The sequence below is a fragment of the Planococcus citri genome, chromosome 1 (genome assembly GCF_950023065.1).
Source record: "Planococcus citri chromosome 1, ihPlaCitr1.1, whole genome shotgun sequence".
In the NCBI taxonomy this organism is placed as follows: Eukaryota; Metazoa; Arthropoda; class Insecta; order Hemiptera; family Pseudococcidae; genus Planococcus; species Planococcus citri.
The window spans coordinates 8927501-8952491 of record NC_088677.1 but is presented as its reverse complement, the minus strand read 5'-3'; the positions used below and the strand labels follow the sequence as shown (position 1 = coordinate 8952491).

Here is a 24991-nt window from a genome sequence, read left to right as displayed (position 1 = left end):
TTCCCTAAATCGTACCAGGTAAAAACTACAAGAAAACTGAATAAAAATCTTCAAGACAAACATGTAGTATTTTTTTCATTTTACAAATCAAAATATGCATTATAATGGATACTTTCCCAAATCATACCACTTGAAGACCTTCGCGGAAACTGAAATATCTCCTCTCATTGAAGAATACATTACTCTATTGATATGTCATTTGATAGACAAGGTTTCAAGCTACAATTTAAAAAAAAAATCAGTAAAAAATAATGAAAATTGGTCTCTCTAGGTCCTAAAAACCAAGCAGTGGTACAATTTAGGCAACCTTACCCTATCTCACTGGAATTGACCAAAACATAGATTTTTTTAAAGCATCACACTTAACAAGTTGAAAATAATGGGAAACCAAAATTTTCAAACATTATTCGCATCATAATATCAGAATTATTTCTACGTACTAGATGAAATAATTTCAAAAAATATGTATTCCATCATAAAAATTTAGTCAGAAACTCATGATAAATCTCGAATCACATCACAGGTACCCAACATTTTTAATCGAATCGAAAATTTATCTTATCTAAACGGAATTCCTCTATTTTTATTTTCCAGTAAATAAATACCACGGGAAGCCCCATAACCTCATGCACATGTCGGAAGCTAGGTAAAATAATATTCAACTCACGTAATTTGCATACAATATGTTATGCAGAAGATCATTTGTTGATATTGAATTTGGTATTTATAACTCACCTGAAACATAGAGGGAAAAAAACACAATTTCATTATTAATATATTGAATCATCTTTTACTGATAACGATTAGGTATACACATAGCGTTAAAATAATTAATCATAGATTATTGCGAAAAATGTAATTTAATTTTGACCTGATATGGAGCTAGTTTAAAATACACATTAAACACGTGATGCTGGAAACTGATAAATGAGCAAATATCTCGTCAAAGAGTACACATCAAAAGGTAATCAATTTTATTCATTTCACATCTACAAATAAATACTTATCAGTTATCACAAATAATGTAATAAGTCGTTTCTAGTGAGGCTGTAGGGTGTCGCATCACCGATCTAGTGACCAGGTGGTTGAAATTCATTTTTACAATGCACAAATATGAGGCAGCAAGTGGTCAAAGCTGCTGACAATGAAATGGGTCATTTTGGACTCGAGAAAACTTTGCAACGTTTATGCAACTACTACCTGTTTTCCATCAAGGAAGCAGTATGTTGAAAACTACATCAAATGCTGTATTACCTGCCTATTTTCAAAACGAAAGACCAGTAAACAGTAAACCTGAAGGTTTTCTCAATCCGATTCCGAAACCAAATACACCATTCCATACTGTACATATTGATCATCTCAGACTTCGATTAGTATTTATCAAACCTATAGCTTTTGAACTACTCTTTTATAATAAATCCATCAAAATCAGATAATTTTTCCAGACAAAAAAAATTAAAATTTCACCACCTTCATTTGAAATCGAGTTCGATTAAAATTCATCTTCTATAAATGAACGAGGGCAGGAAAAAAATTAAAGAAAACTCCTCCAACCCTCCAACCCCCCGCCCCCTCATTTCACCGACAGAAATTCTACCTCAACTCCAACCAATTCGTATAAATCGATACCAATTTTTCCACATCAACCTCTCTCTGGCCCGCATAATCACGGCCATTGAAATATTAATAAACCTTATCATCGCCAGTACAGATTCCAAAACATTTAAATTAGAAAATTCAAATCGAGCGTACCTTCGCTCTTCCTCGATTTCTTCGTTAATTAACTCAAAACACAGAGGAAATTTCGTTCAAAAAAACCAAATAATGTATTTAATCTTACCACGGTTTTAATTTAATCTCGCTAACATACTGTGAATAGTACCACTCGAACAAGACAAACCAGGTTATAATAGGTTTACCATCTTTATAGATAGTAAAAATATCTATACACACATTACAACATTACATACACACGGTTCAAACCTCCACAAATAATATAATTAAAACCAGTCTCACGATAATAGATATCAATGTTAATCGTTCAAGTTTATCTTGCACTTCGAAGAGTGTGAGCTGCCGTTTCGAGTCTGACAACATTCACAACATGACGCATAAATAATCTCATTTCCAAGAAGAAATGGAAACGTTGGCCAGAAAATTTTCATCTCAATACTCGTACCTACGAATACATTTTATCGAACACGCAACAAACCTAACCTACACATCAAATTCGTCGAATATTTATCATACCGTTTAAAAAAAATTCGGATTCGTAATCAGGCAGAAAAAAACTGCATCGTGCGAATAAATAAAACGAAAAAAAAAAATGTTGACTCGTCGCCAAAATTTTCATATTCCGAATTCCGAAACAGCCAAAGTATAAAAAGAAAATAATAAGAAAAAAAATCTATGTCATCGCGAAAAAAAAACCAACTCAACTGACGACCAAGCAACAAAAACAACACAACTCGGCTAGAAAAAAAAAAACAGCAAAGCCGGCAAAATTGCGCGAAAATTCTTTCAAATACCGCTAATAAAAGTTATTTAACGTTTACTTCGCTTTTTCCTCACTCGCACAAATAGTACACCAGAGATTACACAAGCTCCTTCCCTGCAAAAATGAGTGAGACAAACACGAACACGAGAGAGATAGAAAAATAACCCTCCCCAACCCCATCGATTCGTTCGCCCACCATCCATCGAAATACAGAGAGAGAGAGGGCGAAAACACATCAGACGCAAAAGCCGGCACGGGATGAAAATGCCAAAGGGGTGGGAGGGAGGGGGCAAAGAGGTGGAAAAAAAGTAAGACAGCACGTCAAGGCAACACGAACCAGAATGAAAACCGGCAGGCAAAATATGGCTTGGAAATTCGTAAAGCGAAACTTTTCCCAAGGACGACGCGCACAAACATGCAACAAAGTTTCCATCATTTTTACCTCGTCAGCTTCCCCCCTCTGCCCCCTGCCCCTGCCTCCTCCTTCGTCGTCTACAAACGTGCGGTAAAAGGCGTCGGGTGGCGAAGGCGAACGCGAAACGCAACCCGACGCAAAAGTGGAAAACTGAAAAACACCAAACGAAAAACAACCCAAGAAGAAGTTTTAACTTTCATTAAAGGCGAAAACGTTCGCTCTCCTGGCGCTCCCTTCCCCCTCCAGCCACTCCACCGAGCACAGCATCTCTCTCGCTGGTGGCTGGCGCAAACACACGCACGCTGCAAAGGCCGAAGCCGAAAGGGAAACGACGAACTCGCGTTAGTATGGAAGAGATGATGGAAAAATACCATTGAATACACATCACCTCTCGTCTCACCCTCTTCCGCCCTTCGTACGTTTCCCGTGCCCTAAATCGTTCGCTATTTTCGCACACACACCAAAAAAAAAGCTCTCTTTTATGACGTCGAGAGCGCCAGGGGGGCAAATGGCGAAGAAGGCGAGGGGAGGCACGCGAAAGCGAAATGAAAAACGACCACCGAGTCTTATCAAGGATAAACTTGTAACGAAATAATTCTACTTCAATCTGAACGATGAACTAAGGAGGGTGCAGGGCGCCCAGCAAAGGCACGACTTTTCCCAAACATCGCAGCAGTCTCTTTTTTTTCTCTCTCTCTCTTTCCTTTCCACTTTTTTTCATACTACTTTCTTCAGTTCTTTACGCGAAAGCAACTTTTTGCCAAATTAAAAATCAACAACACCGACTACTACGACGACGACGAAGACCAAGACCGAGAGAAAAAAGTAAATAAATAAAAAACAGGGTGTTTCGAAACGTTTCGTTTCGTTTGACAAAACATTAATTAATTTTTCTCGTCTTTCGTTCGGGAAAAAAGAAACTCGAAAAAAAATTCCAACAAAAGGTAACCTTAATGAAAAGAAATCTCTCAAAAAGGTGAGCAGCGGAATGAGGGGAAGTAACAAAAGAAAAACTATGATAATTTCCGATCAAAAATACAACATTTAAATCTCAAAAAAAAAATATAACTTGAGAAAAAAACGGAGATCAAATAATACTTTTTGAAAAGCTTTGCGAAAAAAAAAGAAGTTCGTATAAACTTTCTCGAGATAAAAATATGAATGTATTTTTTTCCTTCAACCAGAGGCAATTTCTTTTCTTCTTTATCTTTTTTTTTCACAAAGAAATGCGTCAACTGCTCGTTAGATTCGTAGAAATTCGACACTTCTCCTTGTGCTGGATGGCTCGACTTCTTCGGGAAGCTTCTGAGGAGAAAAATTCCATTACGTAGACGTTTCTCTCTTTCATATTTTCAGCTTGGAATCGTTGAAAATAAGCTTGTCAGCGTCGAATCATCATAATTTCCTTTACACGCACGTATACGAGGTAACCGAACGTAGAAATCTATCGATGGGTTGTACTTCCATTATTTTCATCGTTGCTGTCCATAAAATATGAAGAGAGGAAACTAGCAGGAAGGGCAGGGGAAAGGAAGTATAGGCACAAATTGATAAGTAGGTACGGTTCGAAGTGTGTTGACTGAGAAGGTGCGTTCGTATGGGAAAATTTTCAAAAGAAATCTCGTTTAGAGAATCGATCTGATAAAGTGATAAGTTATAGATTGAAGTTCACTGAAGACAAACCCTTCTTACACATTTTCAAATCACAGAAGAAAATATCGAAGAGTTTTTTAAAACACTTTGAGATTACATTTATCTTATTTAATGGAAAATGAAGACTAATGTTTTACGTTATTAGTTACACATTTCAGCAAAGTGACCTAATTAGAACCGTGGGTAATTTTTTCCATCTCATTAGGAAATGTCTGTGGGGTAGATAAGATTCAACTGCTATTTGGATACTAAATTTGATTGAAAGTCGCTCACAATCAGTGATGATTTTAAAATGCACTGAAAAATAACAGGAGTGAAAGATACCAATATTCAAATCTATTCAACGCTGTAAAATTATCTCTACCAGTAATTTAAACTTGTTTGGAGGTATTTAGTGAAATTATTATCTGAAATATAATTAACGAATCATACAAATGATTCAAATATTATTTGGATAAGTTATATCAATATTGGGTCGTGGGGGTGGGAGAGGTTGAAGAGGTCACATCAGAAAAATAATCATGTTTCGGCGAAAATGTTTTTTGAACATTTTTGAAGAATTTCGAGCCCAAAATTGGATGACAATTTTCAGGATTTTGAAAAAAGGTCCCATATAACCCATTTAAATTGGTTAAAATATATTTCAACAAAATTGTTTTTTGGGCACTTTTGAACAACCTTTAAACCCGAAATTGGGTCACGATTTTCAAGATTTTTGAAAAAAGTATCATACGACCCATCAAAATAGTTTAAAACTTCGACAGAGGACTAGAAATTTCCATAAAAACTGTTTTTGAGCACTATTGATGATTGACCCCAATCTTGGAACGTAATTTTTGGGATTTTTGAAAAAAAAAAATACCAAAGTACGATTAATTAAAACTAGGTCACAACATCAGGAAAATAATCAAAAATTCCAAACAAAATTTTTTTTGAGCACTTCAAAAAAAAATAACAGCTCTGGAAATGTTCATTAATTTTTAATTCAGCAGATTCCAGAACATTTTGATGGATAATTGATTTTCTCATTATAATCTCAACCTACATATGTACGTATTACATACTTTGAGAGACCGTATATTTCTACTTCGATAATGTCCAAAAAATAAAAACCAAATTCAACATTGAAATATTTTAAAAAATGTTCAAAAAAGTTACAATTAAGCTTCAAATTTTTGAAAAATTTTCTGGCAATATTCTTATCGAAACATTTGATTTTCTTGTTACATTTTAACCCACTTGAATAAGTCACAAGATGCTAAATTCAAAAATCTCAAAGTTTATGACCTGATTTTGGACTCAAAATTCTTCAAAAATGCTCTAAAAACATCTTTTCTGAGGTATTTGAATTTATCCCTGAATTGTGACTCATTTTGAAAAATCACATGACACTTTTTCAAAAATTCCAAAAATCACGGCTCAATTTTTTAGTTGAATTCATCAAAAGTATTCATCATCATCATCATCATCATCAATGTCATAGTCGCAAGCGACTGGTGTGCCCCCAGTAGTAACGACCACCAATCCTCTTTATCTTGAGCTAGTGTGGCCGCAGTCACAACTGAGCCAACTATTTTCTAGACTGTATCAGTCCACCTTGTTGGAGATCTTCCTCTCCCTTGTGTTCCAGGGACCTTGCCAAAGAGAATTCCCTTTTCGATGTTCTCCAGTCCTCTTCTGGCTATGTGTCCAAAATAACTCATTATCCTGGTTTCACATATTTTATTTAGCCTGGTTGGTTCTTGCAGTTGTTCCACAATTGATGCATTTGTTTAGTGCGCAGTGTATGGTATCTTTAACATCCTGCACCACCCCCACATTTCAAAGGCATCAATTCTTCTTCGATCATCTTGCTTTAATGTCCAGGTCTCCACTTCATAAAAGAAAACTGGAAAAACTGGCGTCCTAATTAGTCTCTTCCCCATTTTTATGGAGATTTTCCAGTTGGTGGTGACTTTTCTCAACCAAGACATTGCTGCTTTTCCAAGAGCTATTCTTCTTCCAATTTCCTTCGCTGATCCTCCATCAGCATCCACAAATTAATCCAAATAAATAAATGAGTCCACTTTTTCAAATTCATTCAGGGCTTCGGATTCTGGCAAGTATCTAGCTCTATCAACAACCATGACCTTGGTTTCCCCCACATTTATGAAGAGTCCTATGTCCTCACTGACCATCCTGACCCACTTGATCAGTTCTGCCAGTTCCTCTTCATTTGAGACTATTAAGGTGGTATCATCAGCATAACGGAGATTGGAGATTCTTCTTCCTCCTATCTTGATGCTGCCTTCCCAGTTCTCCAAGGCTTTTCGCATGATGTACTCGCCATAGATGTTGAACAGCAGAGGTGAGAGTATGCAGCTCTGCCTTACTCCCCATTCTGACTGAAATGGGTTCGACTCTTCTCTGCCTACTCTCACCATCATCTTGTTCTTGTCATACAGCGATTTGATCGGCTCAATTAGGTGCCCTGGAACTTCCATCTCGCGTAGTATCTCATATAGCTTTGTCCAACTGACACAGTCAAAGGCCTTTGCATAGTCAACGAAGCATAGTATGGCAGGGATGTTGAATTCACAGAATTTTTTGATTATTTGTCTGATGTTCAAAATCTGCTCTCATGTACCTCTTCCAGGCATAACACCTGCCTGTTTAGGTGGAATCTGCCTATACAAGTATGCCTTGATCATGTTGTTGATTATTTGGAGCATCACTTTACTGGCATGTGGAATCAGAGTGATTGTGTGATAGTTAGCGCAATTTTTCGTATCACCTTTCTTGTGTAGCGGTATTAACACCGATTTGCACCAACTCTGGCCATTCTCTTTTGCGCCATATGTTGTTGCATATCTTCCAAATCACCTTCTCGACTTTCCTACCCATGAACTGTAGTATCTCAGCCTCAATACCGTCACATCCAGGCACTTTGTGTTTTCTCAATGCCTTGATGGCATCTCTCACTTTGACAAGTAAGATTTCTGGGCTCTTCTACGCTGTTTTGATAGAAATTTATGTTTCACAGATATTTTGATCAATTTTTGGGTCACAAAATTATTCAAAAACGCTCTATAAACATCTCTAGGAGGCATACTTATTTGAATTAATCTCAGAATTGTGACTCATTTTGATAAATCACATTATACTTTTCAAAACTCCCAAAAATGATGCCCCAATATTGAGCTCAATATTCATCAAAAGTACTTGCTAAGAAACTCGAAAATCATGACCCAATTTCAGGCTCAAAATTCTCAAAGAAAGTTTTGATAATGATCCATTTTGATAGGTTGCAGTCTAGTGCTTTTTCAAAAATCTCAAAAATCATGACCCAACAATATGCACTAAATTGTTCATCAATTTACCAAACAAACATCTTTGTCGAATCTTTGAATTTCTCGCAAAATTGACCCTTTTTGATAAGTCACATGACCATTTTTTCAAAAAAATATCAAAAATCACGACACAATTTTGAAAATCTCGAAAAGCATAGATCACCAAAGTGCTCAGCTTTCGAAGTTTGCAAAAAAAAAAATCCAAAATAATTACAAGAAAAAAATCGAAAAAATTGATATCATCATCTCAAAAAAATACCCAACAAACCATAAGGCGTATTGAATTTTTCAATATTTTGAATGGTGTGGGACTGTAGGCCAAGGGTGCAAGGGTGGGGCTCGAGGGGGAGAGGGAATGTGCTGGAAATGGGGCTCGAGGGACTTTTCTCAAAAAATTTAGCCGCAAAATCTGCGATAAAATTAGGTAATCGACCGAAATAGGTGCAACAAAACGAAAGAGGCAAAGTCCCGTCCGGCGTTTTCTCATAAAGCTGCTGGCAATACAGAGGCGAGCGAGGCAGGAAAAACCACACTGTGAAGAACCTGACCTTTGCCACACCCAGTAAAAAAAAAATGATTCCCTCAACCTGGGATGGAAACGCAGGAGGCGTTTAGCAAAACACACCGCTCTGGGAAATACGAACGAGCACAACAAACGTACTTGTATCCTGCTCTACGAGAGAGAAAGAGGCAGGGGATTTCCATTTCCCATCCTTATCCTATATCGAGCTGGCATTTGGGTTGGTGGATGGATGGTGATGGTAAAAAAAAACTGCACTCGTGAAAACGCGTTGGCGACGCATAAAAGTACTATAAGCGCCGGGTTATTTGGGAACGACGAAGGTGTGCGGTGAAAAAGCAACGCAAACAAGGGTCGAACAACCAAACAGGGCAGGGCAAAGTACGGTAAGAGCTTTTAAAAGCACGACGACGATGCTGGAGGTGCAAGGGGTTAACATAACGCAACGAACGACGCACCACCAGACGAAGAATAGCGCGTTTATTAATGTCATTACGACAAACGACCACAGCGATCGCACATCTCTCGCAATAAAAGATGAACAGAGATGGAGATAGAACAATTACCAGAGCAAAGTCGAGCAGCGGAACGCAATGCTTTAGTCTTCGGTAGCCAAAACCATGATACTGAAGAGGGCTGGGGGCAGGGGGCGCGATTCGTGGACTCGGCGAAGCAGACACAAGTACAGCGACGCATTTCGGCACTTCTGGGAATAGTACACGTAGTAGTAAGTACGACTTTTGTACTCACTCGTACATATATTCTGTGTACACACACAGTCGCACTGTGAAAGAAAACAGAGGTAATATGACGGTACATTTGGATATATTCCAAGGATAACGCGTTTTCCCTTTTTCCTCTCGATAACGTCGTCATCTTCGGCACTGCACTGCACCGCATCCCTTTTGACCAACCTGCTCAATAGTGCACCTCTTCATCGCCCCCCTCCCCCCGGGCCCCTGGTCCAGCGTAATAATAATACTTATGGCGAAAACGCGAGCCGAGCATCGTGTCGTCGTGCGCCAAAAAATACACAACAATGTTGCCAAATTGACGACACGATCCAATCATCTTCTCCGGATGACGATCAAAAAGTGCACGGATCAACGCCAGCGACCATTTTTCATGCGTAAGAGCTCACGTCACATCAAGTCGCATCGTCCGATCTCTTCCCTCTGTCCTCGTCTTGCATAATGCTAATTATAGTGCAATATGCATTCGCTCGTTGGGCTTGTTTAAATTGTACATACATTCCGGAAACGCTTCTTGCTTAAGAACTGCGCGGTGGTTTTATTCTTCTATTTTGATAATTCCGCCATCCATGCCACAAAATTAATTAGGTGGCTGAATTGGAGCATAATCTGTCAAGGATGGAATCCGAATTAAATCTTGTAGTTTTCTTGGTGGCAAGAATGGATTTTCACGCCTTTCTGGTTCATTTTTTCCGCCGACCTTCCTGATTTTTGGTCAGTTTTTAAAAAAAATGAAATAAAAATCGTGTGGCTTATCGTTTGATAGGTTTTCTATATCACTGATTGCAAATTTCTACTTACTCTTTGGATTCGAGCAACCTAATTCTTACTATAAGTCCTCCTCCTCTTGCTCCTCCATATTTCCAAAAAATTGAAAAGATTTTGTGCGATGATCAGTTTTGTTGGGTTTTTAGAAATTCAAAAAAAATTCTGATTTTTTCCAAATTTCAATGAAATTATGATTCTTGTTAGAATTTTTTTATGGTCGTGTTTTTTAAGTAGAATTGGAGAAAAGTCTTCGTTTTTTTTTACAGAAATTAAAAAAAAGTCTTAATTCTGAAATCGACATGATTTTTTTCAGTAGTTAAACCCCTTTCTTTGAATGAGCTTAGCTCCACCCACCAGCCATCCCCTTTCAGGCAAATATAATCACTAATTAAGTAATTATTCATCTGATGGGCAATTTCCTGTAGAACAAGTTTTGAGATAAAGAGGGCAAAATTAAGACTGTTGCAGAAGAGGTTGTGGAGACATGGAGAAAGTACTGCAAGAAGCTATATGCCAAGGAAGAGGAGCTTCCTGATAATCCTAGGTTCAACATCATGGAGGAGGAGCAGGAGCTACCAATTCTACTTGATGAGGTCATCAATGCCATCAAGTATTTCAAAAGGAACAAAGCTCCAGGACCAGATAAGGTGACGGCTGAGGTCTTTAAAGCTGGAAGCAAAGTAGTCACTCACCAAATCCACAACATATGCAACTTGATATGGCTAAGTGGTGAATGGCTGGAGGACTGGGTATAGTCTACATATGTCACTCTGTACAAAAAATGATCTCCTGAGAATTGCGTCGACCGTATATAATGGACGAATATGTATTTCAAATCAGCGTATATGAAGCCAACTTTTTAGATGCAGAATCCAGGAAACATTCCACGCATGTGCCAATTTACAGTAGTGTTTACTAGTGTTACTAGTGATGTCAACTGTGTGGCAACTGTAATGCTGAACCGTCTCTCTCTCACAACCAGTGCCTGACAAATCATTACACTATAAACATCACATTTCGCGCATCTGCAGAAGGTTTCCTGGATTCTGCATCCAAAAAGTCTGCTTCAACTTAGGTCGATTTTTTTACATTGAAATATTTGTCCATTATATACTTATGGTCGACGGAGAATTGCGACAACTACAGAACAATTTCCTTGATAAGTCACACCACTCACACCAGCAAAGTACTATTGAAGTTTGTGTGCAACAGGTTATACTCACTCATGCACAGCCAGATCCCTCCAGATCCAGAACAAGCAGGATTTGTGAGAAGAAGAGAAACTAGGGAGCAGATCCTCAACCTTTTTTTTTTTTTTTTTTTTTTTTTGGCTCAGGCTACTGATTGAGAAAGCACAAGAATACAATGTGCGTACTGTGCTGTGTTGCGTAGATTACAAGAAAGCATCTGATGGCATACAATGTCAAAAAGTAAAACTGTGGAGAATTCTACTTGACATGGGTGTCCAAATACATCTGGTGTGGCTGATAAGACAATTACAGAAGAGGAGCATGGCAAAAGTCCGAATTAACAAACAAACAAACAACATCATAGAAATGCCACCCAGAGAGAGGAGTACAACAAGGCTGCATTCTGTCCCACTCTTGTTTAATCTATATGGGGAATATATAATTTATGAAACACTGCAACAAATCGTATCAGAAAGCACCAATGCTGATGGCTCAGGCAAGTGGCAGGGAGGAGTATCATTTGGAGGCGTACAAATGTCAAACCTTCGCTACGCTGATGACACCACCCTCATTGCCTCAAGGGTCAAATGTATGACCAATTTTCTGAAATGTCTGGAAGAGGTCAGTGCAAAATATGGCTTGCTGATAAAGTGATAAATAAAGCAAAGACAAAGATCATGATTGTGAACCAGCCTGAGAACAACTCGCTTGAAATCCAGGAAATTGAGGGCATCGAAGTTGTGAGTCAGTTTGTATAACTGGGATCCATTGTAGATAACAAAGGAGGTAGTGAAGCCGAGATAAGACACAGAGCGCAGATCACAAGAATCGCCATGTCTCATCTAAAGAAGATATGGTCAGACACAGCAGTGAGCAAGACTCTTAAAGATAAGGCTGGTAAACACTCTGGTTCTCTCAGTGTTTCTCCACATATCAGAAACCTGGATGGTATGCGAGGGAGACAGAAGAAAAATGTATACGCTTGGGAAACCGGTGTCCAAAAAAGAATATTAGCATTGGTACTCAGCCGAATCATCAAATACTTTGGGCATGTCACAATGACAGATGCAATGGAGTCCCTGTTCATCCAAGGCCAGGTTGAGGGAACAAAAGGGTGTGGAGTGAGGACCCCCCCCCCCCACAAGATGGACAGACTCCATTTGGAAAGCCACTGGGCGCAGAAGAATAAGAAGTTTCATTTGACAATTTTTCCAATACGAGTATACTCAAGACATCAACCACGTGATCCAACCAGCAACATCACAGCGTTTGCGTTACAAATTCACCAACATCTCCGAACTCAAGTTTTGAATTAAAAAACTTAAAACTAAAAAATTACCTGGCCTAGATAACATAAATAATCAACTTCTCAAGAACATGCCAATCTGTGGTATTCAAATAATCCGGGATATCTCCAACGCTTGCCTAAAACATGGCTATTTCTCACAAGAATGGAAAAAAGCAATCATCGTTTTAATCCCAAAAAAAAGTCCTGATCCAACTTCTCCTGCTAGCTATAGACCAATCAGCCTTTCCAATACCAGTATGATCAATATTTTTGAGGAGTTACAGGCCCGAAACCAAATTTGGGGGCTTAGATACACAATTAGGGGAGAACTATCACCAGGGGCGTGCGAAGGGACTCCTCAACTTTTCCCAAAGGAATACCAATTTTCCTGGACTATTTTCATGATGAATTTGATTATATTTATTTCAAGGACATTGATGAAATAAAACATTTGTCTTTCCAGGAGAGAAGATACGTTTGAAAATCGTAGCTTTTTGAGAACTATCCGAAGGAAGCTTCATATAACCTAATACCTATTTCAAGCAGCATGGTCCCTGGGTCATCGTTGATCATTACCAGCAGCCCCCCCCCCCAAATTACAAAGAACCTCCACCAAATATCCAGTCAGTTCGAGCAATAGTACATATTTTCATCTTTTATTCGTTCATTTGCATAAACTTATAAGCAATAAATGCATTTCCATTCAATTCACATTACATACCTACATCTCTTCTCTTTCTTTGAAAAGTTCATCGATTATACACCCAACAAAATGCACATTCGACCAGAAGGAAGAATCCAAACCACTTTTTAACATATGCGTATGTATGTAGATAGAGAAAGTTGTACTCGGAATACCACCTTCCTCTTTCTGCACTTTGCCCATCGACGCACTAATTTTAATCCACTGACAAAACTACTCGTACACAGCTAAATAGCTTTAGGAGGTATCGGGGAATCGCGTGAAAATGACGCGAGCGACCTTGAATCTAATTTCGTTCGAACAGACAAATAATTAGGTTAAAAAGCCGACAGCTAGAAACCAGTTTTTTTTTATTCTTTCTTTTCTTATATGTATTACCTGTACACGTAAGCGTATATTTCCTATAAATTATTATAACGAGTACACGCGCGATCGCATTCGCTACAAATGTATGCTATATACTCGTACTTGTTCATATTCCATCTGTTCTATAAACATATTACCTACCTCGTATAACGATTAAGTAAACATACTATGCGTATGGATACGTATATATTGTGCATTAGTGTGTGTGAACTGTGATAAGATTAATTCGAGCAAAACAAATAAACCACTTAATACATATTTATTCTTCGCAATTCTGAATTTCGGTAGGATGCGAATGACACACGCAGAATTCCTTTGTTTATTATTTTTTCCTCGCGAAAACATACTTCCTACCTAAGTACATCAAGTTGCTTATAAACACAAGAAATGAATACTAGAATGCTATAGGAAAACAAACCATCAATCGCAGAGATTTCGTACATATCAAAACCACAATCACGCAAGTATGAAAATCTCTTCTTCGGTCTTCAAGTAATACTCCTCTCGAGCATATAAACGCTAACGAGTCAACTTAAACGTGTAATCCATCGATACGTCGTTGGGAAAATATCTCCAACAACACAGAACAGCGAATACGAAGCATGTTAATTCAATTATATACAGCTTTCATCTTGCCATATTCATTGCTGCTTATTCGACAAGAGTAGAAGCGTAGGTACAGCACCCTTTTCATTTTCACAGTTCAATAATTAGGACACTAGTTTATTTACTAAGATATCGGGATTGGGGAGAAATTGAAAAATAATGGATTAATGGAAGACTGAGAATGAAATTGAAGAACTGGCCAGGTCAAGGCACATTGATTTGAGAAACAATTCCAAACCACAGCTTTTTCGAAATTTTGACGAAAATTATGATGAGTTGCAAGATGCACCATCTCTCATCGTACAACTTCTAGATCATCAAAGGCCAGACTGATCCTGATATGCTGGTTTCATTATCTTTTCCAGTGATCATCATGCAGGGGGGGGGGAGTAGATCTAGCTCACCTCTGATATGCACTGAACCTCAGATTCGCTTTTCTAGCACATATTTACAGGCATTGATATCAACCACCGTTCACCTACCAGCACCATACATTTGACTTTTATTATCGATCACGTAACCCAAATAGAGCGGTTTGTGTTTTCGCCATACACACAACCACACTGCAACCGAATAAAAGAGAAACAAAAAAAGAAAAAAAACACCAGCATAACAGCAGACTGGCATGGCGAAGACGTAGAAAGAAAAACCTTAACCGTTCAATGTTACAATCAATTATCGATATTGTCGTTATATAAAAACCAGCCAAAGAGTGAACGAAGCACGAGAAGAGAAGAGTAAAAACACTCTCGGCAGCGTACACTACGTCTCTTTTGATAAGCGCGAGAATACGAGAGAAGCGGCGGCGGCGAAGCGAAACGGTTTCCAATTTAATTACATTCCAGGCTTAGGTCGTCGCTGCTGCGAGAGAGAGAGAGAGAGAGAAAGAGAAAAAGTGCGAGGAATGAGCAGCGGGGAGCGGTGCGACGAGATGGAGGAAAAAGCGGAATATAAATTGGCTGCCGTTATATACGAGGCGGAATTTTACATCGACAGCGCCGGGTCCCGGGTCCAGGCTGGCGCGGGCGAGCGGGCAAACCTTGAAATTTCCTTTTCAATAAGTCGATTCTCTTCTGTTAGGTTGGTTGGTGTTTGAATGGAAGAGGAAAATGCGAAAAGATATTATTTTCAGACGCGTTTTTCGACGTCGTTGTTGTCGTCGTAACTCGGCTGCTGCGCCAGGAGAAGTGAGGCGGACGAGAAGGAATTGTCGTTGGCACGGTAATTGGCGAAACGCGTTTATTTTCCGAACGCGTATTCCATGCCATGCGGTGTAATGGAGAAGGAAAGAGACAAAGAGACAGGTGCCATGGAGCAGGGGACGAGAGAAAAATAAACGATGGACTGGAATTATTATTATTACACTACTACTATGGCTGCGGAAAACGTTCGAGCTGATCGCGAGTAAATTATACGAAAATGAGAATCGAGAGAAGAACGAGGAAGGCAGGTCTGTGAAAATGAACGAATAAACGCGTCCCTTTTGTCGAAATGAATTCAAAACAGAAAGAGGGAGACGGATGAAGATGTAAAGAATGATCGATCAGCTGGTCAAAATATTGTAAATGTGCATGGAGAAATGAACGGATTTGAATCACAATTCAAACGAATGATATTTCTCAACATCTGAGAGTCGTTCGCGAATGATTTGTTTGAAAACTGAATGTCGTTCTCGTTCACAATCGAATTATTTGAAGATAATCATCGTTGGTGACTGGTTCGATCAGAAATCAGAAGTCGTTCGCGAACGAATCGCCTGAAAATAAATCTATCGTTCGCGAATGATTCACCGTTCGTGACGGATTCGTACAGAAAGACAGAAACCAGATATGTCGTTTGTGAATGAATTGTCTGAAAATAAATTCATCGTTCGTGAGTGATTCATCAAAAAATAAATGTCGTTTGTGAACGAATCATCTGAAAATGAATTCATCGTTTGCGAATGACTCCTTAAAAACTGAATGTTAGTTTGGAAATAATTTTTTGGAAAATTCAATTCATCGTTTGAGCCCGATTCGTTCAAAAACGAGATTTCGTTCGCGAACGAATCATCTGAAAATAAATTTATCGTTTATGAGTGATGTCGTTCGTGAACGAATCGTCTGAAAATAGATTCGTCGTTCGCGAATGACTCATTGAAAACTGAATGTTCTTTATAAATTATTATTTTTTAGAAATAATCCACAGTTCGTGACTGATTCGTTCAAAAACGAGATTTCGTTTGGGAACGAATCGTCTGAAAATGAATTCATCGTTCGCGAATGACTCATTGAAAACTGAGCATTATTTACAAATTATTTTTTTAGGAATAATCAGCCGTTCGTGACTGATTCGTTCAAAAACGAGATGTCGTTCGCGAACGAATCGTTCGAAAATGAATCCATCGTTCGCGAATGACTCATTAAAAATTGAATGTTATCAACAAAATATTGTCTCTGAGAATAATTCCTCGTTCGTAACTGATTCGTTCAAAAACGAGATGTCGTTCGCGAACGAATTGTCAGAAAATGAGTTCTTCGTTCGAGAATGACTCATTCAAAATTGAATGTTGTCAGCTAGTAATGTTTCTGAGAATAATTCCTCGTTCGTGACTAATTCGTTCGAAAAAGAGATGTCGTTTGCGAACGAGTCGTCTGAAAATGAATCCATCGTTCGCGAATGACTCATTAAAAATTGAATATTATCAACAAAATAATGTTTTTGAGAATAATTCCTCGTTCGTGACTGATTTGTTCGAAAACGAGATGTCGTTCGCGAACGAATCGTCTGAAAATGAATTCTTCGTTCGCGAATGACTCATTAAAAATTGAATATTATCAACAAAATAATGTTTTTGAGAATAATTCCTCGTTCGTGACTGATTTGTTCGAAAACGAGATGTCGTTCGCGAACGAATCGTCTGAAAATGAATTCTTCGTTCGCGAATGACTCATTAAAAATTGAATGTTGTCAGCAAATAATGTTTTTGAGAAAAATTCCTCGTTCGTGACTGATTTGTTCGAAAACGAGATGTCGTTTGCGAACGAATCGTCTGAAAATGAAATCATCGTTCGCGAATGACTCATTAAAAATTGAATGTTGTCACTTGTCAGCAAATAATGTTTTTGAGAATAATTCCTCGTTCGTGACTGATTTGTTCGAAAAAGAGATGTCGTTCGCGAACGAATCGTCTGAAAATGAAATCATCGTTCGCGAATGACTCATCAAAAATTGAATGTTATCAACAAAATAATGTTTCTGAGAATAATTCCTCGTTCGTGACTTATTCGTTCAAAAAAGAGATGTCGTTCGCGAACGAATCGTCTGAAAATGAATTTTTCGTTTGCGAATGACTCATTCAAAATTGAATGTTGTCAGCTAGTAATGTTTCTGAGAATAATTCCTCGTTCGTGACTGATTCGTTCAAAAAAGAGATGTCGTTCTCGAACGAGACGTCTAAAAATGAATTCATCGTTCGTGAACGACTCATTAAAAATTGAATGCTATCAACAAAATAATGTTTCTGAGAATAATTCCTCGTTCGTGACTTATTCGTTCAAAAAAGAGATGTCGTTCGCGAACGAGTCGTCTGAAAATGAATTCATCGTTCGCGAATGACTCTTTAAAAATTGAATGTTATCAACAAAATAATGTTTCTGAGAATAATTCCTCGTTCGTGATTGATTCGTTCAAAAACGAGATGTCGTTCGCGACGTCTGAAAATGAACTCATCGTTCGTGACTGATTCGTTCAAAAGCGAGATGTCGTTCGCGAACGAATCATCTGAAAATGAATTCATCGTTCGTGACTGATTCGTTCAAAAACGAGATGTCATTCGCGAACGAATCTTTTGAAAATAAATTCATTGTTCTTGAGTGATGTCGTTCGTGAACGAATCGCCAGAAAAGGAATTCATCGTTTGCGAAAGACATATTAAAAACTGAATTTTATTCACAAATTATTATTTTTTTTTGAAAATAATCCACCGTTCGTGACTGATTTGTTCAAAAACGAGATGTCATTCGCAAACGAATCGTCTGAAAATGGATTCATCGTTCGTGAGGGATGTCGTTTGTGAACGAATCGTCGAAAAATGAATTCATCGTTCGCAAATGACTCATTAAAAACTGGATTTTGTTTACAAAAAATGATTTTTTTGAAAATAATTCATCTTTAGTAACTGATTCATTCAGAAATCAGATAGATGGTACGTATCGTTCGCGAACGAATTGTTCGTAAATGAGAGCATAAAATCTTTAACAAATAAACAGCATCGTATCATCAAAATTATTCCAATAACTGTGCGTATTTTTTGGCCATTCAACTCCAATGGGCAATCTTCAGAAAAATATTCCTATCAAGGACTATCCACTTTGTATAGATTCATTCACAGTAAGATTAACTAGTATTCTTATCATTCTATCAATTAAGATTATTCAAAAATTACATTCTATCAATTCCTCTGAAAGTAAGCCCAATCAACGTCTACTACTTTTTACTCAGTTTATAAAATGAAATCGGTTCATCTACACTGCAAAACGTAACTCGTTCACACAACATCTTTTCCAACATGGTCCCAACGATGGCAACGATAGCAGTCCTCTGCGGCGGATTTTCCAGCGAACGAGAAGTATCTCTAAATAGTGGATCAGCGATCAAAAAATCTCTCGATAATCTTCGTTATAAATCGGTAGAAATCGATATGGACAAAAACGTGACCGAAAAGCTCAAGCAACTCGATCCAGACCTCGTGTTCATCGCTCTGCACGGACCTTACGGCGAAGACGGCTGCATCCAAGGTATTCTGGAGATCTCTGGTATAAAATACACACACTCTGGAGTAATGGCTTCGGCCATAGCTATGAATAAAGTAATGTCCAAACACATATTTCGATCTTTGGGTATCGATACCCCGTCAGGATACGTTATCAGTAAAGAAGACGTTCTGAAGAACAACGTCAGTCTAGATTATCCCTACGTTTTGAAACCAACCAACGAAGGATCCAGTGTCGGAGTACATTTAATACTCTCGCACGAGGATTACCTACGCCTTATCAGCGATCAAGGCAGCTCTCTGAAAGATGAAATGATCGCCGAAGAGTACATAGCCGGATTGGAGATACAGACCGCTGTTCTGCTAGACGAAGCCATAGGAACGATAGAGGTAAGACCGAAAACCAAGTTTTACGATTACCAAGCCAAGTACACTGATGGATTAGCTGAGCACGTGTTTCCAGCTCAAGTGCCCGATCATATTTATAGTATGACTTTGCAGCAAGCTTCGAAAGTTCACCGATTCCTCGGATGCAAGAGTGTTTCTCGATCTGATTTTCGTTACGATCCCAAATCTGGTGTTTTGAAAATGCTCGAGATTAATACTCATCCCGGATTTACCGAATTATCTTTGGTGCCTGAGATCGCCAAGTTGTCCAAAGGTATCGAGTTCGACGAGTTGGTCAGAATTATCGTCGAAGATAGTTTGGGATCGAAAAAAGAGGGCAGCTGATGCATCATCGTGGTCTCGTTCCATATTTTGGAGGTTTTATACTTCTGAGTCAAATGTGAATTTTCTCAATTTTTTCTTTGGCATTGGGTCTTCAAACTTTTACAGATTTTGCACATATGCTTCAAAAAATTAAAAATGGACGATCAGGGCTGATAACCTTGACTTACGAAATGCTCTTCGAAGGGAAATACAAGGGGACAAATCTCTAACATAAGCCTGAATACTGTAAAATTCGAGATAAAATAAAAATCTAGAGTTTCATTCAATTTCTAAGTCTTTTAAAAAGTTTTTCGACGCCATCGGGGATTTCAGTGTTGCCACTTTTCAAAAAACCAAAAATAGCTGTACAAAAAAAAACTGAAAAATTAGGTCCAAAAAGATAAATGTGCGAAAAACCGAGTCAGCTTCAATTTATATTCTCGTTGGAAAAATTTCAAGGTTTCTGAAAAACGTGACTTCACACCCAACGTTAAAAAATTCACTAAAACAATTCCTTTTTTCCCAGTTTTCATTCATGACACGAGAAAAATTCGATAAAAACATTACCAATTCCATTCAACATTTCGAAAATTGTATTCGAGTCGACTTTTTCTCACAGTCTAATGCGATTAATTCAACACTACGTTCGGAAAGTCTCGCAGAATTCTAATAACTTCGGACGATATAAGCTGATTCCAGGGTCACTGAAGAAAGTATAGAAGAGAGGGACTTGGACCAGAAGCAGAGACAAGACCCACATACGAGAATTTGTACAGGTAAACGCACTGTACTCTTGTTTTTGTTGTTATAACACTCGAACGTGCCAAGTTTTCACTCTCTTATGACATACCCTTCTTCTTTGATGACTTTTTTCCATCCTCAGCTCAAACTGAACACCATGGCGAGACTGGAAATACAAATCACTAATCATTCGTGTTCTCTACACCCCCACTTCTCTCTCCTAAATTCATCCATCACATCCAAAATCTGATAAATGGCGCTCTAAATGCCCATTCGAGAGACGAGAATTTCAATCTACCAACAAAACGAGAATCAAAAAAGAACTACACATCTACCGGGTGTCGTCATAGATCATTCAACGATGTAATCAACAATAACGAACGGATGCGCAATGAGCTAAACGTTAATGACCGATCCGGTGCGTTTGTTCGGTATGGGCTGCCAAGAAGTGAGTAGTGGCCAATTTGCGAATATTTCTTTCTCTATATACTCTTACAAGATGAGTCAACAGATCTTAAAGTGGAAAGTTCACCTTGCTACGAAGGAAGAAACACTAGAGAACGGATGAAAGAAAGAGAAAAAAAGAAAAAATACGTGACGGCCGTCGAAGAATTTTAATCGCGGTGCCCTGCAGATATCACGCCTTCTATCGTGTTTATAATATTGGACGAAACTTGATTGAATGTTAACGTTTCATTATCAGAGTTGCGTCTCATATAACGTGATGCTGATGATGAGAGAGGAAGAAAGACAGAATCGAACAGAAAATGAAAATTGAAAAGTCAGAGTCGTCGTGACATTTTCATCGCATGGTATTTTTAATGAAATTACGTACTCGTTCGTGTATCGCAGCCTTCCTTTCCTGTCCGAAACAAGAACCATGGTCGTGATAAAATCAATCGATCATGGGTTCAAGGTCATCAATGAGTTGGATGATGGCAATTTTCGATTGGAATATTTCGAATCAGAAAGCGAAAGAGAAACATTTCGATTATGTTCATTGTTCAGAAAAAAAATCAAAAGTACTCCAGTAAACATCTCGTGATCACTTCAAGACAACGACAGGCTTCAACTAAATATATTCATCGATCATCGTCAATCATAATTCAATAACTCAACTGGATAAAGATTTACTGAAATTATTGAACCAATGTTGTTCGATAATCACCGCAGCCAAATCAGAAATCGTAACATGGAAGCCTCCTCACCTAGCTAAGTTCTCAAAATATATTAGAAATCCGAAACATTGAAATATTTTTCACGATTTTTTACCTTATAATTCTTAAATTTGGTCAATTTTTATTAGACACAATGTTAAATATTTTTCACCCTTCCACTTAATGTAAACGTGGAACTTGACTCCTTTTTCATATAAAATAAAAAAAAGAATATTTTCTGTTTATTTTTTTTTTCAATTTCAATTCTTAGATTTGATCCATCTTCATCAGAAAAACACTATTCAATGTTTTCGATTTCTCCCCACTCCCAACATCTCCATGATAAAAAAGTGAAACTTGGTCCCTGCCTAAGTTTCTACAAATAATTTGATAATTATGTTGAAAAATTAATTTTATAGTTATAAGTTATTTTGATTTTTCAAGTTATATCGCATCTGAATGAGTTAAACTAGCCAAGATTATTGGAAAAATGAAAGAATAGGGTGAGGGGGATTTTTGACTAATTTTACCAAAAATTGACACCTTTTGACTAATTTTACCAAAAATTGACACTTTTTGACTAATTTTAAAACTTGACACTTATTGACTAATTTTACCAAAAATTGACACTTTTTAACAACTGTGTAAAAAATGGCATTTTTTGACTAATTTTACCGAAAATTGACACTTTTTGACAACCTTTCTAAAAGTTGACACTTTTTGACTAATTTTACCAAAAATTGACACTTTGCGACATTTCTAAAAATTGACATTCTTGGACAACTTTTCAAAATTTGTCGTTTTTAGACAACTTTTCCAAAAATTGTCGTTTTTAGACACGTTTCCAAAAATTTACACTTGACTAATTTTACCAAAAATTGACACTTTTTGACTAATTTTACCAAAACTTGACACTTTTTGACTAATTTTACCAAAAATTGACACTTTTTGACTAATTTTACCAAAACTTGACACTTTTTGACTAATTTTACCAAAACTTGACACTTTTTAACAACTGTTTCAAAAATGGCACTATTTGACCAATTTTACCAAAAATTGACACTTTTGAACAAATGTGCCAAAAATTGAACTTTTTGACATTTCTAAAAATTGATATTCTTAGACAACTTTTCCAAAAATTGTCGTTTTTAGACAACGTTTCCAAAAGTTGACACTTTTTGACTAATTTTACCAAAAATTGACACTTTTTGAAAACATTACCAAAAATTGACACTTTTTGACAACCTTTCCAAAAGTTGACACTTTTTGACTCATTTTACCAAAAATTGACACTTTTCGACAACTGTGCCAAAAATTGTACTTTTTGACTAATTTTACCAAAAATTGACACTTTTTAACAACTGTTTCAAAAATGGCACTTTTTGACCAATTTTACCAAAAATTGACACTTTTGAACAAATGTGCCAAAAATTGAACTTTTTGACATTTCTAAAAATTGATATTCTTAGACAACTTTTCCAAAAATTGTCGTTTTTAGACAACGTTTCCAAAAGTTGACACTTTTTCACTAATTTTACCAAAAATTGACACTTTTTGAAAACATTACCAAAAATTGACACTTTTTGACAACCTTTCAAAAAGTTGACACTTTTTGACTCATTTTACCAAAAATTGATACTTTTCGACAACTGTGCCAAAAATTGAACTTTTTGACTAATTTTTCCAAAAATTGACACTTTTTGACATTTCTAAAAATTGATATTCTTAGACAACTTTTCCAAAAATTGTCGTTTTTAGACAACGTTTCCAAAAGTTGACACTTTTTGACTAATTTTACCAAAAATTGACACTTTTCAACAACTGTGTCAAAAATGGCACTTTTTGACTAATTTTACCAAAAATTGACACTTTTTGAAAACATTACCAAAAATTGACACTTTATGACAACCTTTCCAAAAGTTGACACTTTTTGACTGATTTTACCAAAAATTGACACTTTTCGACAACTGTGCCAAAAATTGTATTTTTTGACTAATTTTTCCAAAAATTGACACTTTTTGACATTTTTTTTCTAAAAATTGAAATTCTTAGACAACTTTTCCAAAAGTTGACACTTTTTGACAGCTTTACCAAAACTTGATACATTTTGACCAATCTTACCAAAAATTGACACTTTTTGACAACTTTTACAAAAATTCTCAACAAATGAGGCGAAAATTGATTGTTATTGAATGTTTGATGCAGTCGGAAGGGGGTATTGGTGGAGTAAAATCGAAAAATGGATTGATATTCGTATTCAGCGCTCTAGAAAACGTATAAAACGATATGTGACACGAAATTTGCCATTTTTTCCCACTTCGGCCAAAATTTTGAGGCTTCGTATACCCCCTTCCCCCCTTCATGAGTTCATCGTTGTGAACGCCTACCATAAAAATGTATGTTCTTTGAATTCTTCTCAAATTTTCAAATGACAGATACATATCTTTCGTAAATTTTCTTGAAACTATTCTCAATTATTTTCAAACGCCGTTTTGGCAAAAACAGAATTTTTTGGGCAATCTTGGCAATAGAAGTGTTTCATAATTATGGCCAAAATCGGTCCTTTTGACAATTTAACCAAAAATAAAAATTTCACGACTATTTTGCCAAAAATTGACCCTTTTTGACTTAAGCAAATTTGGCGGGGAAAAAACCAGAACCTTGCGTATAAGTAAGTTTGTCAAAATAACAATACTTTCGGAACAAAAAGAGGACCTTTTTAAATAGATAAGGCGAAAATCAATAATTCTATTTGGTATTTGTGGTGGGGAGTGGGGAGGAGAAAGTACAAAAAATTATATGGATTAACAACTTTCGAGATGAAAAATATTCAAATGATTAATTTGTACCTTCAAAACATCAATTTTACATTTTTTTTTGTTTTCAACTTCGGGGGCTTTACATACAACTGGGCCAACGTCATTTGGAGGACCGAGGGGGAGTCTTTCTAGAAAATGTGCTCATACAGACATAACCAAAAGTGGAAAAAACCACGATTTTTTGAAAATCATTCAACTTTGAGAATCTCTGGCTCAGCCCCATGAACAATGAGAGGCCTCAAAATTTCTTTGGGTAGTCTCGCACTGATTTTTATCAAAATCCAGGATAGTTTTTTTTTTCGATTCTCCCACAACCCACATGGTCAGTGATGATGTCTAAAAAATGAATAAGTATACGTTCGAATTCGATTTGTGACAAGTTGCGGACAGTTGTTCCATCGTTCGGATGGGTTTTATTGCTGATTATTAATCAACCTGTCTCGATTGGCGATCCAAAACTGGCATAAAAAGGCAACATTCGCTGCGTCGTCGGACCGAAGCTCGTTCAAATTAGCATCGGAATAGGCAGGACACGTCGATGACCAGGTCTTCGTCGCAGTTATATATTCTGCTTATATGCTTACACCAATTAATGATAGGAATATGTTTATGCACAAGAAGTATTCGTATGTCGTATACGTTCCTGGAACCTGTTCTGCACAAGTCTACTCTACGTTTACCATCCGGCCATGCTATGGCAACCAAGTTAGCTTATATACCTAT

The 24991-nt window shown here is 37.2% G+C and overlaps 2 protein-coding genes across 2 annotated transcripts in view; one reads left to right on the top strand and one right to left on the bottom strand.

The window, feature by feature from the left end:
• Positions 1 to 24991, bottom strand: part of LOC135846728 (lysine-specific demethylase 3B-like) — a 327018-nt gene that overhangs the window by 211946 nt on the left and 90081 nt on the right. The gene's annotated exons all lie outside the window — the stretch shown is intronic.
• On the top strand, positions 18444 to 19911 carry LOC135846719 (D-alanine--D-alanine ligase-like). The gene has a single exon (XM_065365976.1). The coding sequence runs from the start codon at positions 18637 to 18639 to the stop codon at positions 19570 to 19572; it is 936 nt and encodes a 311-aa protein (XP_065222048.1). The 5' UTR covers positions 18444 to 18636; the 3' UTR covers positions 19573 to 19911.

Bases quoted from the DNA above. Each gene is read 5' to 3' on its own strand.
- LOC135846719 (XM_065365976.1), top strand. From the start codon at position 18,637: ATGGTCCCAACGATGGCAACGATAGCAGTCCTCTGCGGCGGATTTTCC.